The sequence below is a fragment of the Cylas formicarius genome, unplaced genomic scaffold (assembly GCF_029955315.1).
Source record: "Cylas formicarius isolate icCylForm1 unplaced genomic scaffold, icCylForm1.1 PGA_scaffold_3__17_contigs__length_32017465, whole genome shotgun sequence".
NCBI lineage: Eukaryota > Metazoa > Arthropoda > Insecta > Coleoptera > Brentidae > Cylas > Cylas formicarius.
In genome coordinates this window covers 8,150,371-8,168,572 of record NW_026844326.1, presented here as the reverse complement: position 1 = coordinate 8,168,572, position 18,202 = coordinate 8,150,371, and the positions used below count along the sequence as shown (strand labels likewise).

General features: G+C 33.4%; 1 protein-coding gene across 5 annotated transcripts in view; it reads left to right on the top strand.

Annotated features, from left to right (window-relative positions):
• The window catches only part of LOC132699170 (G protein-activated inward rectifier potassium channel 3-like), a 55,074-nt gene extending 37,810 nt beyond the window's left edge, over positions 1-17,264 (top strand). For 3 of the 5 annotated variants that reach the window (XM_060665731.1, XM_060665734.1, XM_060665735.1), the window contains 5 exons: positions 1,927-2,144; positions 5,858-6,073; positions 8,146-8,325; positions 9,790-10,008; positions 11,880-17,264. In XM_060665731.1, the coding sequence (XP_060521714.1) occupies positions 1,927-2,144; positions 5,858-6,073; positions 8,146-8,325; positions 9,790-10,008; positions 11,880-12,046 (1,000 nt within the window). In that variant the 3' untranslated portion in view covers positions 12,047-17,264. Of the gene's footprint in view, positions 1-1,926; positions 2,145-5,857; positions 6,074-8,145; positions 8,326-9,789; positions 10,009-11,788 lie in introns of all 5 variants that reach the window. The other 2 variants (XM_060665732.1, XM_060665733.1) reach the window with 2 other exon arrangements.
• Positions 17,265-18,202: the final 938 nt, after the last annotated feature.

The window sequence follows — 18,202 nt, the reverse complement described above, 5'->3', positions numbered from 1 at the left end:
GTTTTCAAAAATAAAATATATTTTTTTAGTATCTGTAATACCACTCTCCATTCATTTCTAAAAAAAATTAATTTTGTAATTTTTTTCAATCCGATGTACGGTTTCCGCTTAAAAAAATAAAAACATATCTGCGTGGTCACAATATCGTTAATATGAAAAAACTTGTGTATAGGTTTCTCTAGAAATTATTTTTAATTATTTTTTGGGTCCATTTTAAAAAGACAACTTCATGTGAACGTATATCCCAAATGTCTTAACTTTTGAGATACAGGATGGTAAAGTTTTCAAAAATAAAATATATTTTTTTAGTATCTGTAATACCACTCTCCATTCATTTCTAAAAAAATTTAATTTTGTAATTTTTTTCAATCCGATGTACGGTTTCCGCTTAAAAAAATAAAAACATCTCTGCATGGTCACAATATCGTTAATATGAAAAAACCTATGTATAGGTTTCTCTATAAATTATTTTTAATTATTTTTTGGGTCCATTTTAAAAAGACAACTTCATATGAACGTGTATCTCAAATGTCTTAACTTTTGAGATACAGGATGGTAAAGTTTTCAAAAATAAAATATATTTTTTTAGTATCTGTAATACCACTCTCCATTCATTTCTAAAAAAATTTAATTTTGTAATTTTTTTCAATCCGATGTACGGTTTCCGCTTAAAAAAATAAAAACATCTCTGCATGGTCACAATATCGTTAATATGAAAAAACTTGTGTATAGGTTTCTCTAGAAATTATTTTTAATTATTTTTTGGGTCCATTTTAAAAAGACAACTTCATATGAACGTATATCCCAAATGTCTTAACTCTTGAGATGCAGGATGGTAAAGTTTTCAAAAATAAAATATATTTTTTTAGTATCTGTAATACCACTCTCCATTCATTTCTAAAAAAAATTAATTTTTTAATTTTTTTCAATCCAATGTACGGTTTCCGCTTAAAAAAATAAAAACATCTCTGCATGGTCACAATATCGTTAATATGAAAAAACCTGTGTATAGGTTTCTCTAGAAATTATTTTTAATTATTTTTTGGGTCCATTTTAAAAAGACAACTTCAAAAATAAAATATATTTTTTTAGTATCTGTATTACCACTCTCCATTCATTTCTAAAAAAAATTAATTTTGTAATTTATTTCAATCCGATGTACGGTTTCCGCTTAAAAAAATAAAAACATCTCTGCATGGTCACAATATTGTTAATATGAAAAAACCTGTGTATAGGTTTCTCTAGGCATTATTTTTATTCTTATTCTACACCTTCAATTCCGTATCATTTAGATTAGGGGTTAATTGTAGTGTATTTCTGGAATAATTTGAACTATAATTTAACTGTAGGAGCTTAGGTTTTATAGGTAGGTTTGCGTCTTTGTTCGTTCAGTATTCGAATATGGCAGGCCATGTTTGATCTCCTTTTTATTAAACTCATATTGACAATTCGATTCGACTGATTTAACTAATCTTTTCAAATGCCTTAGATATTATAATCGTAATTTTACGATACAAGAAAATATTGCAGAATAACTAGAATTGGAGAGATCGCTTTATTTAAATGTCTTGCATGAAAAAAAACGGCAGCAGATTAAACAAACAAAACTAAAAAAATTTAACCCTTAATTAAAATTGTTGAATTCGTATAACTTATAAGTAAGTTACCCTGATGTTAATTTTTTTTTTTGGGCCTTCAAGCAGGACGGAGAATATCCGGTGCATTTTTTTATATTTAGTTTCAAGAATAAAAATTCCTCACTGTTTGTAATATCTTCTCTGCTCTTTCTATCCATCTTTCTTTTTTTGTAAGCTTGAACATTGAATTTTTCACGATAAGTCAATGACTGAAAAGGACACATCAGCCATTTTAATGTATATATAGTCATTCCTTCTTTCTAGAGTAATCAAACCCATCTTATTACAGGTGGCTTATAGCTTTTACACACGGCGACCTTGACGAGAGCCATCTACCGATGATGCAAGCTGAAACTAATTGGACGCCGTGCGTCTTGAACATACAAGGGTTTACCTCTTGCTTTCTGTTCTCCATCGAAACTCAGCATACAATCGGTTACGGTGTCAGAACTACTACCGAAGAGTGTCCTGAAGCGATTTTCGTTATGTGCCTCCAAAGTATTGCAGGTAAATTGTCCGTTCTAATGCTAGTAAATCAAGCGTAGCCCAGATCCGAAAAACTAAGCAGGAGGTACCAATTTATCCAATTTAAAGTTGAAACTTCTTCTGAAATCTTTTCGTCACTCAATTTGGTGTTCCGAAAGAAAATATATTGTTGATGTTGCCTTTATACCTCTTAAATTTTTTAGGCAAAGACGATTTTAGAACAAGTTTACTAAAGAATTGATCAACAACATGTTCGAAAAGCGCCTACCAATTCGCACATCCCCAGATGCCCAGCAGCCATCCTTCCAATTTTCTGCACATCATTCAAAATGAAAAAGTTCGGTCACGATTTTTTTAGGAGTCCACAAAGCCATGCTAATAAACAAAATCAGCAAAATCACTTCTAGCCCAGATGGCATCGCCAGCTTTTTAGTGAAAGGCTGTTCCTCTGTTAAATGCGTCTCCCTTGCCAAAGTTTATTTTATCTTTAAACAGAGTGATCCACGTCTTGTTGAAAATTATCGTAACTTTTCTAAGGAATATGAAATCATCCATAGATCAACACGAGTATTATTATGGTTGATCTTTTATATATATGAAGGTTTATTTACACCGTTTAATAAGTTTTTTGCCCAAATTGCTTTTGAATGGGATTATCCAAGAGTGGTCATTAACATACAATGCAACAAGATTATTACCTAAAGTTTCGGAATTTAAATCCAGGTAAAATTGTGGTCCGTAATAGAAAATAATTTTATACCTATAATATTCTTTGGTTTGATATACTACTTAGTTTAAGTTTATTAGTATTCATTCTTATTTCGTGTGTAATACAGCGCGTGTTGAATCGTGTGCGAATTATGTAAAATATATCGAGTCTAGTGTATCTCAGCAGATGCTCCCGCAAGCATTTTTAGAAGAAACGGCCACATTGACGAAAATTCCAACATCAACTGTATGGAAAATTGTGAATAATCCCATTTCAACGAGGAAAAAAAGAAGCGATGCTGACATTTTCTCGAGTGTAGATAAAAGTGATCAAGATATAATACGGCGTAAAATTTGCCAGTTATACGAGGAACAAAGCGTGCCTACATTAGATATCTTAATTAGAAGGTTTGAAAAACATGAAACCGGTATTAAATGTGGCAGAACCACCTTATAGAAGTGTATTCAACACATGGGTTTTAGATTTAAAAAAATTGACAAACGGCAAGTTTTAATGGAATCTTTTAGAAATCGGAAATGGCGACTGGAATATCTAGAAAAAATTAGGATTTACAGAGAACAACCAAGAGCAACTATTTACTTGGATGTAATCTGGTCCGACACTTATGATACTCCGGAGAAGGGTTGGATTGACTCAACTGATAAGTGTAAAACAAACGCGCCATCAAAAAGACGTAAAAGAATAACTATTTTGTATGCAGGCTCTAAAGATGGTTGGATTCCAAATGGACGTTCCCCGCCTGTGAAAAATATTAAAGATTCTTCTCTGGATTACCATGAAGACACCACCGCTGATTTATTTGAAAGTTGGTTTAAAAACAAACTAATTCCAAACATTCCTCTTAATAGCGTCATTATAATGGACAATGCATCACAGTGGACAGTTGACTAAAACCCCTTCCTCATGTGACACAAAAGCAACAATCCAAAACTACATGTATAAGAACGACATGTATTTTCACGAAGATTATACCAAAAAGCAATTAATTGAGGCTCTACAAAGCTTGAACCTACAAAAGGAATACGTCTATGATAATTATGCAAAAAATCTAGGGCATACAGTTTTAAGGCTTCCACTGTATATTTAGTCCCATTGAACATGTTTGGCACCAACTGAAATCTGCCATTCGTCGTAACAATATTTTCTCCGTGTTAACTCCAATGTCCTCAAACTTGTAGAAACCGAAGTTTTTAACATCCCCCTCCACTAAGTTGGGCAAATTCTGTTAAACATTAGTATCGTATATCCATATTGCAAGTAATATAGAACATAGTGATACTGTTATATTATGTGAATAATTTTAAATAATTTAAGTAGGTAATAAAAATAATTTGTAATTTTATTTTAGATTTAAACATAAATACATACATAAATAAATAAATATTGTTTAGTATCTTTCCTAACAAAACCCCAATAATTAAATTCTAAGCAAAGTACGGATCTGTTCGGCCATATTTCATTCTTACGGCTTGCCCGGGTCTTTCCTTAATTCGTATCAGTTAGTCACTCTCTTATATCTATGAACAGACTTTACCCCTGATTGTGAATCCCTCCAAGACCTCATTTATGTGCTTAGTCAGTCGCGTCTGGCTATTAAACCACTAAAAAATCCACTTATTTTCATTTATTTTATAAACTCCACCTTTAGTTATATTTTTGGTTTTGTTAATATTCGTATGGGTTTTCTCTTTTATACTTATTCTCGTATTTTAAGCATTTAATTTGAAAATAAAGAGCTATTTTCGAATTGAAGGGAAAGTGGAAATACTGCGTGAAATTTGATTGATCAATCTCCGTTATCAAGTGCAAATTGTTTACACTTGATATGAGCATTCTGGAATTTAATTAAGTGATCAGTATGGGAATAAAAAGTTATATAGGTATATGAACAAAGATCTCTTTTTTTTAATACATGGTCGTGTTACAGAAAAAAAGAGGTTTTCACTTTATTTTGAATATTCAACATGCTACTCAGTACCTGGTATGTGAGTAAAGGGTTATATTTTTGTCCAGCTTAAACATAAATTTAAAAAAAGTGAAATAATTTCGTCTTTACAGAAGCATTTCTGGTTATGTAAACTTTTATTCTTATCTTTTATATCTGGACATACTTAGAAGCTCAGGTTTGTCTCTTACCATTGCTGCTAGCATGCGAAATACAACGCAACCCAAGGTTTCTTAAAATAAATTTTTAAAATGATTATATTTCTATCAATTTTCACAGTGCAATTTTGAAAACTGGCGTCTGTATGTACCTAATTTTAGAATATGGTGCGATGAACCATCAACATACAATATTTTCTTTTTAAAGAATACTTTTAATTTTCCTGCTCGCAAAATGTTAAAATATCGCATCAAAATGCATTTACATTTTGATATTCCGGTTATTTTCATTTGAAATTACCTATAAGCTTTTTGGCAAGGAAATAGGATATTGATAATAATAGATTTATTTTTTATATTTTTTGCAGTTTTCAATAGCTTTTTTAATTTAAAAAAAATATTTGTTCCATAGTGCGCTTTATTTTTTTTATCAATTTATAACTATTTTAATTTCGATCTCTTTGTCGTTAAAAAAGTAATTTATTAATGCAGGAAAAAGAAAGGGACATGTTCAAAAAGAAAGGACCTTCAGGTCAACATAACTAAAAAGTTTAGGAGATTAGGAAAATGAACAATAAGTAATACCGAAGATTAAAGAAGGGAGATAACAATATAGAGAATAAAAGAGTTTCGGTTTGCCTATATCGTTGCTTTACGTTTGTTTTTTTCCAATTAATTCTTATGTTTTTTCATCAATTTTGAATACATAATCCTTCATAGCCTAAAAGAGCAATGTTAGCGACCTATTGATTAATTATAGTATAACATAGACAGAAGATAGACTTTCAAAGTGATTCGCTGTACGCAAAAAATTCCCGTCTTTTACTTTTTTCTTCTCTGTTTAAGTCGATATCAAAGTTCATTGTAATTGTAGGCGCCTAACCTTAGTATTCTTTGATAGGCATGATAATTCAGGCGTTCATGGTCGGCATAGTGTTCGCAAAGATGACGCGTCCCAAGTTGAGAACGCAGACGCTGCAGTTTTCAAAGAACGCCTTGATCTGTCAGAGAGACGGACATTTCTGTCTGATGTTCAGGGTAGGAGATATGAGAAAAAGTCACATAATCGGAGCTAGTATTAGAGCCCAACTGATACGGGCGAAGAAAACCAAAGAAGGTAGGTGTTATTCCAAAAGGAGCAATTTAAAATAGTTTCCTCAACTATTGCACATATTTTCCATTACATTGTTCTTGATTATTTTAGCAAACATTTTATATTTATTATCAAATCTGTCTTAAAGGTTTATAATGTTCCTTGCTCTTCTCGCAACCAACAAAATTTTGATTGCTTATGAATCAGTTAAGCTGAAAGAAAATACACATAGGGCAGAGCAAGGCTGCTTGAAAGATTTCAGAACTTGCAATTGTTTTTAAATTTTGCAGATATATTAGTGTATTTTTTACTGACGCATTATTTCTGAGATCTTAAAATGAGATACAAAAGTTTTATAGTTTTATATTCATTATATCAGAATTTAAAGCTCTAACTGATTCTCATCAAATGACACATTCCAACAAAGATTTTGTGATTTGGAATTGTTCATATTTTTGCAGTGATATTAACTAAACTAATACATAAAGAATGTTATCTGTTTCTATCAAGCAACATTTTTGAGCTAATTCTTGAAATGTCATATTTATTGTTTTAAAAATAGGAACATTGCATACAATTCTAAAAATTGAAATTGCTTTTGAAATAAAATTGCTCCCCTGCTTTAAAAAATATATTATGCTTATTTTAAAGTAAAAATTGGAAAAACTTTTGTTTGTAAGGCATGCGAAGAAGGGTTAAGATATTGGAATAATGGATCCATGCGATTCCTACCATTTGGAATATCTGCGATATGGAGAGAGCCAACAAGTCACCACGATGACTGTTATTTACGCATGTGCATATAATATATGGATATAATTCTAACAATTTCAAAAACATTGCTTATCCGAACCTCAAGTCTGCAGTTAGACCAGTGCCACATGACTGACCTCCTGAGAATCCAGCCAATTTAGAAGAAGATACCAATTTTAATGACATTAGTGATATATGGAGTGTTTCTTAACAACCACAGTTATTTTCACAATCACAACTTAACGACATAATGAGAGACTTAGATTTGCCTAAGGATCTGTCCGAAACTTCAGCATCTAGCATATTTCAGGAAGCGCGAAAGGAAATTTATAGGGCATTTTGAACAAAGTGGTTCTCTTATTTATTGCATCGATATATCTAATCTAATAAAGAAACTTGATACAGGTCACAATTCTGAGGACCGGAGGGTTTTTATTGCCTCATCCAAATGAAAAAATACTACGAAAATTTGGAACTCCTGCTTGAGAAAATCAAATACAAATACTATAGATGATTTGAGGAATTACGGGACAGGCCAAAAACTCCCGGATCAAAAAATATTCTTCAGGATAGTCTTATTGGTCCACGAAAAATTATCTCACCATTAGGTGTGATGAAGCAGTTCATTAAAACTTTAATAAATTTGTTTAAAATACCTATGTGGAAATTTTCCCCCTCTTTTAGATGCAAAACTAAAGGAAGGAATTTTTAATTAATTTAATTAATGGAAGACGATGGATTTGTGAATGCAATTATCGAATCTGAAAAAGTTGCTTAGGGTTCATATTATAAAAGGTTTTCTAGGAGACAACAAATATCCAGATTACAAAGACATTGTAGAAAACGTATTAGAGAAATTTAGGGAAATGGGATGCAATATAAGTATAAAACTACAGTTTTTACACTCACATCCGGACTACTTTCGTGGTGGCAAGATATAAATAAAATGAAAGGCAGATATCAAAGTCGATGGAAGGTTGCAATGATGGCAGATTACTTCTGGACATTACAAAGGGCACAGTCAGACCATGGAATATGCAAAAAAAATCACTAAACGAAATTTTTCTTGTTCTAATAAAAGTAATGTTTAAATTAACCGAGATTTTCATTTAGTAATTCTTTCAATGTTGATAAAAACCTTACGTGATAGAGGAAAATTCTTATCAGATTTAAATCTGGAGGGCCTAAATTATACGGAATCAAGTGTCAGATCCAAATCAACTTTCAAAATTTTTAAAACTGATGGTTTCTGTAATTTAATAACTGAGCTAAATACCTTTCTAATGACCAATATACGAACATAGGACCATCGAGAAAACTAATATGCTAATGTAAATTTTAAGGTGAAATTCTGAGCAATTTCCAAACTGAACTGCCGGTTCACGCAGACGGTTGCGATGGAAATTTGTTCTTCATTTGGCCCATGACGATCGTACATAAAATCAACGAGGAGTCTCCTTTTTATTACTTGTCGGCTAGTGACATGTTGCAAGAAAGATTCGAAATTGTTGTTATACTAGAAGGTAAGTGTGCGTTAAAAGTCCTGAAATAGCCAAAAGGTCTAATTAGACCAATCTAAAGCCCGCGAGACATGATGAAAATTCTACACGTTTTTTCTAACGTAAATTTACTACCAAATTGCAAAAAGTTTGGCGGATAAAATCTACCCAAAAAGTTTGTTTTCAAATAATAAATGTAACTTAAGTCGAAATAACAACAAATGTACTTTTATAGAGAAAACTATGCGACCCTAGATATGGGAAAAGAAAAATATAAATACAAATGATGTCCAACAAACAACTGTAAAATCTTTAAAAAGAAAAATTAAAAACCAATATAAAACAAGCCATTGTTTATAAAAAATTTATTTTAATTTACCTTAAATTAGCCCTAAATCTACGAGAATTGCACAGAAATTAGTTTTAGAGACTAAAAAATTAATATAATTTGAGCATTTAAAAATAGTCTGTGAGAACATATTTCAAACTACTATCGATTAAAATATTATGATCTATTTATTCTTATAATTCAAATAAAGACCAATATTATTATCATCATTATTATTATTATTGTTATTATTATTGTTAATATTACTATTATTATTAGCACAAAAACAATAGAAGTATTATCATTAATATATTGAATTTTATTCGGCACTTCAAACAAACATTCAATTTCTCTCGCTATTTTTGAATTTATATTATACGTCCCATTATATCCGCGATAAATGGATTTTTGCATAAAATTTAGTCATTTAATCGAAAACACAAACAACCTTTAAAACCAAAATTCCATCAAAATAATCATGAATATTTTGCTCGAAAAAATTCATTATCAAATCTCTTAACATATTTGACACAAAAACAGTATCACTAAAATTGAAATATTAGATATTCTTAAATAATACAATATGTAAATTAGATATTGTTACCTATCCAATTTACTAACGTAGCTTTCTAAATCTTATGAAAAATTATCTCCCTTATCATCCGTTCGTTTATTTCATTTATTTATTTTTGCATTCCCTACTCTAAAATAGCTAATTATGCACTAATTAGTTACGCACAAACTGTCACATTAAAGCTACATAACGTCCTTTAGTTACGGGTTGGGACCGATCGGATGATATGCAAAAATGTATCCAAAAACTAACGTTCGTAAAAAAATGTAGTATACACATGTATAAAGTTCTTCAGACACCTAAACAGCCTTAACAAACTAGTGTCTAAAGTACCGTTTGTAAAACCTATTGCAAAATATACTATATTCAACATATTTTCTTCCATTTTTCTAAAAATTAAGAAAAACTTGACTTTGTCCATTAATTCAAGTATTTGTAAGTATATGCAACAATTTTAGCGCCAAAAAAGTCTAAAAAATATGTATAAATAATATTTAAAACAATGAATTTGGCGAAGGATTATAAAGAGCATGTAATCATATTAATTTAAGCAGCTTACTCGCAGACCACAAATCTAACTTTCCAGGAACAATCGAAAGCACAGGCCAAACGACTCAGGCTAGATCGAGTTATTTGGCGAGCGAAGTCCTATGGGGCCATCGGTTCGAGTCAGTAGTTTCGTACAACAAAGACAGGCAGGGCTTCGAAGTAAACTACTCGAAATTCGACAATACTTTGGCGGTCGATACGCCACTGTGTTCAGGGGCGGATCTCGCCGAGTTTTATAGGATACGAGACTTGCCCGGTAAGTAGTGAGTGCCGCAAACAAAGTTCCCCAACTCGACTGACCTATTAGAAGTATATGGAAAATGCATATAGATAGACCTTTAAAAATTGAGATGCTGTCATAAGAAACTATCATCTCTATTTCAAAAATATTAAAAACCCGCAGCTACTTGAACCACGCACCGACTTCATTTTTTTTAATGGAATGGAATATTATTGCATTTCTCGATTTTATGAAAAATTCTGTGTTTTTTGTAAAGTGTGTAACATTTTCAAAACATTTCTTTCACAAATTTTGACGAACTACTTCTCTATCATGAAAACAATTATCTATATTTCCACCATTTTAGATAAAAATCTGAAATGTTGTTTACGGTTTGTCAATAACTGTGTTATATAATAACACATACAGGGTGTTTACGCAACTCGAGCCGCGTTCGAGTTATTGAGGTCACGTATGATTATTAAATTTGTAGGAAAATATATTTAACCAGTTTCATCAAAACGGTTTTATTATAGTTTCGTTGAAAAAAAAAAGTACATCACCAGCATATTGATATGATCTCATCTTATCCGCAGTATATACACTAAAGAGAAGTGGTCCGAGAACTCCTTGTTTTCGCCCTTCTAAATAATTTACTAACAGCTCTACAGAACCCGGCCCAAGATCCAAATACCCTAGCTCAGCAGTCAGCTGCCTATGATCGAGGGCGTCAAATGCTTTGGTATAGTCCAACCATACAAGGCAAGTATTTAATCCCTGATCATTACGATTATATATCTGTAGATAAAATATATTCTTTAGTTTAGTTTTCGCCAGCGCGGTATTTCTTTATTTATTTGTTCTGCATGCAATTATAAAGGGTTATGTTTACATTATTTCTTTTAACGGACGTGAGCCGAACACAAAAAGAAGCCGCTTTTCGGTGTTTCCTGAGAGTTCGGATGTACTTTTGATGCGTACCGACGAAAGGTTTAAAAGCAGGTCACGACACTTGACCACGAGCATTATGTATTAGACGATCAAACTAAAAAGACGTAAAAGAAGTGGGTAAGACGAGTAGACGAATTGTTAGACGAAAGACGAGTAGACGAATTGTTAGACGAAAGACGAGTAGACGAATTGTTAGACGAAAGACGGGCAGACGAATAGTTGTTGTCCATGCCAAGTGTAAAAGGAGTTGTTGTGCGCTGTGTAAATAAGTTAAAGTATAGTCCTATTTAATTTGCCAGAACGTCGGACTGTGCTTATTTCCTCAGAACCTTAGACATCGATAAACAATCCTACATATCAGACACGTGTATTAAAGCTGTCGAAATTGCGACTTAGTGTCAGGAATAATGTTTTGTCCAAAAAAGTGTGAGCTTAGTTGTTGATATGGGTTCTTTTCACAGATTTTTGAAAAAATAGCTCTGTGGATACGGAAAAACATAACTCATTATCGGAAGTGAGATGTGATCCAAACCATTATTCGGAACGTGACTTTCACAAGCTCGTTTTTGGTGACTTCATGAAAAATTCAGTTCGGATATGAAATCATTGTTAGAACTGTGATTTATTGAACAGAAAGATAAATTTTAAATAGCATCTATGGGGCGCAAGCCAATTTTTTAATGCACTTTTTTTTTAATTTTCCTACACTTCTAATAGGCCATCGGCCATGTTAGTCCTTAATATCGACACGCCTCGCAAATTTACTAAATCCTGCTTAACCCCTGCCATTACTAATCAAATAATGGCATATACAGTGGACTAATCCTTCCTATCGCTTACTAACTGATTGTTTTAACTTTTCTAGATAACACGGAATTCGTGGCAGCGAACGAAGTCTCAGCCCCGCCAATTTAGCACTGAAATTCTCCTCTATTGTCGCTTTTGATTATTTGCAGATGATGAAAAATCTCGACGCGCCACCGACGACAAATTTATACTGCAGTCCCCGCCTCCACAGCGCCCTCTCAACGCGATATCAGAAACTAACGGAAAGACAAATCGCCAGAACAGTTTTTTTGGTGAAAACGACGAAACCCAACCGTTCCCAACAAATTTCGTGTAATTCGAATAAACAAATATCTACCTAGCAAATCTTGTAAGGTAAAGCCATATAGCTATTAGAACATATAGTGGCCGTAAGTATAAAAAAATTGATGCGCCTCTGGCGGCTAATCTGCACTGTGCACCATATTTAGCTGAAGATTTGGTCACAAACTCAGAACTGTCGATCAGCGGCCATGTTGAGTGGTGAATACCGCTGGCTCTTATTGATTGAAAGCCTAATTTCAAATGACCATGTGCATCTCGACACTTTCTCATGGTGGCTTCAAGGCCTCTACATATCTAGTAGCTATATTTGTATAAATTGTCTCAAAGTATATCTGTCGTCTTTCCTTTTCATGGAAATTATCGAAATAATCTGCCGAGGGCTATAAAACAGCTAACCAATCGATATTACCAATCCACAGTGGCCATTAATATTAATTACAATGGGCTCTATGTTATTTGGCGTGCAAATATAAGAATCTTAAAATAAATCAATGAATAAATTATTGGTTGTGTACGAACATATACAAAATGTAGTGTAGTCTAACCTAGGAAAGAGTTGAGGAAAAAAGGCACAGTACAATTAATAAATATACAATTTGAAACAAAAAAGAAAAAATGATGAAAAAGACTTAGAACATAAAAACCAAAGAAAGAATTAAGTTACAAGTTACTACTCATGAAAGTGTTAGTTTATTTAAAGAAAATAGAACCACAATAGTCTCTCCGCTTTAGAATTACTTGTGATCGCGTGGAGATGTCCCGTAATCTATTACAAATTTTGTCTAATCGCCATAAGAAATGAACGTTCGACAATCGAAACTAACCAAAAAGGTTTTTTCTGTACGAGTTGGCGAAAATTAAATATTATGACAGTTTGTGTACAGTTATGGTTACTTACGCTTCTTTTCGTCTCGTTTGGCCCAAAATCAGGTTTATTGTACACCGCTTCCAACAGCAAACTATACAACTAAACAAATGTGAACAACCTGGTTCCAAATGAAAAATAAAAACAAATGACACAAACGGAAAATTTATTTTAGGTACAAAATTCATGACCTAAACTGTCAACATTAAAAAATGTGGCAACGTCGCACGTAGTGAAAACGAGCTTTCCAGACGTAGCGACACGAATATGAGTCACTAGAAGTTAAATGATGAATAATGAAAAACAGAAATCAAAATAATGAAGAGTTAAGCGGAAATGCTGAAAAAGCAAATCTCAAAATTTCAGAAAAGTTGTCATTTTAGGCAAGATTTTCATTTTTTGTACCTTTCTAAGCATTTTCTGATTTGAAGCAGTTTACTAAGAGTGCATCTGACTATAGCGATATTATGAGGTCATATTTGAATTGGAAATATTGTTATTATTTTAAGCACTGTATTTTTCAATTTTTCATAATTTGATTTATATTTCCCACGGACGATTTTTGTAAATTCTTGTCAAGGAAGAATATTTATGAAATGTGGGAATTTTCTTCCCAAGTTTATTATCATCACTCGATTCAAACTCGTAATAAAAGAAACACCAAAAATATCATTTCTATTTCTAAGTAATTTTTTCACAACTACGCATACTGAACCTACATTCATAATCTATGGATTGGGTTCACGGTGCATTATACCGAGTGACTCAAAAATATGCGGCATAACCCAAATTTGGTTTTTCAAAGTTAGCACACTTAGTTGTCCTACAATATCCATGATCTTATCAACATACCGCCATCATGTAAAAATTTTAAATTTAACAAAATAAGGTGTTTTAAATCCTTAGAATGTTGATAAAAGTTACTAATAATTATTTATTCAGTTTGATTTTTGGGATTTTGGGAAATACAAATGAAAAAAAAAGTAAGCATTGATCGACGTATGTAAATGACCTTTCTTAATTTTAAAAGTGTTCTATCGACTGTTACAATAAAGTTATACACCCTGTATGCTACTAGTATATGGTGATTCGAGATAAACAATTCTGTACAGATTCCAAAGCGCAACAGAGGTCTGAGAGCATTGAAGTTGGCTTTAGTTGGAGGATTTATGGTTGCTGTGGCTGGTCACATTTAAGGTTGTGGATTTGTTATATTGTTTTTGTGTGAAAAGTTCTGTGATATGCCAGTGAAAATATTACTCAATATGTATTATATCAAATTTAATTCATCCTAGTTTTATTGATCGAGCCTTTTTAAGGCGATATTCGGTTAGCTCCACTGCCACTGCCAGCTGTCCGTAAACAAACTCGTGACTAAAGTCATAATTTTAAAAGCTTAATATGAGTATCATTTGTTTTGTACCATGTGGATAAATATGGATATAGATCTCGGTAACTATAAGAACTACGAACTCAGTGGTGAAAATCAGAATTATGGTCTTTTATTTTCATCAACAATCAAGCTATCAGCAAGTTCGATTTTTCAAAGATTCCGGCAAACGTCTATTGCTTTCCTTGTTTCTAAAATATTAAAAGAGAAATTTACGACGAGCGACCCGACACATCTATCAATATACCATAGACGCGCGAAAGAACACCTGATCGGCGCAGCGACCAATAATTATAAACGCGGGAAAGAACACCTGAACATAGACCGCGCCTTTCGAGATATAACTCGAACATTAATACTCACCACCAGAAGGCGCTGCGATCAATAAAAGCGAAACAAAGTCGAAGTTATGATCGCTTAATGATTTTAATTGTTCTTTTGAGAGGAACAAATTTTGACTTCCGTTGAAGTTTTTCGCGAAATAACGAAAATAATTTAACCGTCGCGTTTAACAAACGTGAACGATTTTAGTTGTTTTGAACACGCAGCAATTGGTGTTCTTCTGATGCGATTCGTGAACATGAACGAGATCTTCTTTAAATACCGTGTCCTCCCAGAACATTGCCGATCAGTTCATCATTCCATACCACTGGCAAGCATTTTTGAGGCAAACTTTGGCGATGGAGCAATTTATATTTTTTATTTCATATTACGTGGGCAAAATACTGCAGCGCTCTTGAACCTTGTGCACACTGTTTGAGTGAGTGTTCATGCTTCCAACGTAATAAGCTCATTAAGCTTTTAATTATATTGTTGATTTTGCTGAGGACTATCTCAATTGTTTTTCTTTATATCTACAATCTTAAATTACCTGCAAATCATCTTTGTCTGTTGTTAATAAGACCGTGTCGTCAGAGATCCTGAATAGTAGCTTCTCTGGATATTTTTTCTACATATAAATTACACAAAAGGGGGGAAACCACACAGCCTTGTCGAACTCCTCTCACAATTGGTAACAGGTACTTCTTCAGATATCTCGCCGTCAAATTTTATGTCAGCTATTTGGTGCCCGATCATAGATAAATTAAAGATAGTCGACTATATAGCAACGGGAATGGGGGGAAAAATATTTTGACACCCACGGGAAATAAATCTGCGTGCACTATTTCGGGCAGCACTGGAGCCAGGAGGTGAAGATATATTTATTTGAAATTGAATGTAATGTCGCTTAGGCATTGATAAGGGTAGAAAATGTAGCAGGCGTGCAACAAATACGTAGGAAATTCTAAAAATATTGAAAAAAGATTCCAGGCAGAAAATTCCAAAGGAGATTGGATACAAACATAGAGTTAAAAGCTATTTTATCCCAGATGTAGAAAAGCTAGATATATCGACTTCGTGTTACAATGTAGGCTGCTGTTAGATCTGCAGAAGATAGAGTTGGAAGAATTAAAGGAACTACGCCAAGAGCAAGAGAACGACCCCAATTAGAAACTTCTCTTACGAAAAAATTCTTACTAAGCTCCATGGGATTTCCTTGACTTTGCTTTGACAATGGGCGCCTAAAACATGCGCTGAAGAATAAGGATGGTTTATTGGGAAGAGTTGCAAAGAGAAGAGTTTACGAAGTTTCGGAGCAAAAGAAGACATACTAATGTCTTCAATATGGTTCCTTGTGTGCACCGCGCGCTTTTGACCACTTGATATTGTGTTATTTGGTCCATACATATTCCGCGATTCCTACTCTTTGGATTCCATGTTTTTCCATTCTAATGTTTAAAGGCTTTCTCGATTCTCCACATTCACAGAGTATTTGCTAGATACACTCTTTCTTTTGAGTCTTTGTCTGTCTCTTGGCTTTGTTCTTGTAAGTATACTCCTTAATGTCGTCCCAAACCCGAATTGTTTTGCTATTCGACTGATCTTTTTTAAGATTCGCTTCACGCGAGACTAGCGAGACTGGCGTTTCGGTCTCGTAGCTATGCGTATGCTAATGTGATGTTGCCGCTATTACTCAAAAATATACATGGTTTTGAATTTTTACAGCAACTGTCCTACATCAACATACTCCCTGCGTTTCAACAATAACTTGACAATATAATAGCATGTAGAATGTTGAAACAACTTGTACTTTTTGCCAGAATGTAAACATAATCGGTAAAAACAGTTCAGATATTCGCGTCATCGCTCAAAAGTAAGACACATACACCTTGCACTGCACCAGGATGCAGCTCTTGGACCCTACCTAGCAACCAATATAAGGGAGGCAGGTTCGGGTCCTTCAGGATGACAATGGAGTTGATTCTGATTTAATCTTGTGGAGATTTGACGTGACTGTAACTGTTGCAGATATTCTCTATTTGTAGCAAATAGTGGTATTTTGTTCGTGATGATTATTCCCACCAACAAAATTAGCTCCATTGTGACTAAAAATGTGAGTTGGCTTTCATGTTCTAGAAATAAACCTTTTAAAAGTATTTAAAAATGATTCGGTTGTCAGATTGCTAACAAGTTCTAAATGTACGGCCTTTGTGGTCATACATACAAATAGACACAAGTAGACTTTAGTAAATTTGCGAATTCTAAGCTTTGTCACTTTTATTTCAAACGGACCTGCGTAGTCAATCCCACAGCTTGTGAATGGACGACATGGAGCTATACGAACAGGTAAGTCACCCATTAATGTATTATAATACTTTTTTTGCTCTGAAACAAATTATGCAACTGTGTAATACACTACGAATGGTTGATCGTCCTGACAGAGACCAGTATTTTTGTCGAATTATTGCCAAAAAGAATTGAATGTTCATGTGTAGGTTTTGAATGTATTCGTGTCGGATAATAAGTCTTGTGACTGAATGTTTACGTGGCAAGATTATTTGATGTTTGGTATCAAATGGAAGTTGAGAACAAGTCAACAGTCGTCCTATTCTAAGGATGCCGCAAGAATCCAGAAAAGGTTTGAAAGATTTAAGCTTGCTTTTGTTTAGGATCGATAAGGGATAATCTAAGAACGGTTAGTACTCCTCTCTTGATCTTCATTTGCCAACTGCAGTGTCTGCCGCAATCCCAAGTATCAGGTGTTTGGATTTATTTCTGTGCCTATTGAAAACAATCAGAGGAGACTTACAACTTCCACCATTTGGTCCATCGAGAAGGATATTAATTAAAACCAGTGAATAAACGCTTCGATTTATTATTTTCTAGTAAAATCATCATCAATTCTCAGTAAAGCCATTGTTTATAAACAATCAGTGAAAAAGTAACAAGTGACAGTCGACGGAAATTTGAGAAAAAATTTCGAGATGTAAACAGCGAACCGCGCTACGTGCGACAGCCAACGCGTTGCTGAGCGGCCAGACAGACGGCGCCGCAGAGCGCGCGTTCAGCCTCTATTTGCCTTTGAATCCGTGCCGCAGTTGCGGCGGCGTGGTAATAATTTATAAAACAAGAAGATTGGGTGAGACAATTTCTTTTAACCGTTCCTTTTTGTTTACTTATTTTGAATCATTTATCTCGATTTGAGGATTTCTTAACACATTAACGCAAAATTCTGATTTGATTATAGAACTTTCGAGTCGCTTAGCCGCATGCGTGCTATTTGGTGACATACAGAGCCAATTGGAACTTATTGATGATAATGAAATTAACCGTAGATATGAATTTGAAGACAAATATTTTTCTTTGACGAGCAAAGCGAAATTTATGTTAGATGAGAATCAGTCAGTACCCCAAATTAATGTTGATCAAACAGAAAATCAATTTTTCAAATATCAGACTAAAAACTACATTGGGCTTACCAGAATTTCATGGGCAGTACCGTCAATGGTTACAGCGGTCCGATACTTTTAAATCTCTTATTCATTCAAGGCCTCAATATTCTAATATAGAAAAGTTTTATTATTTAAAATCAG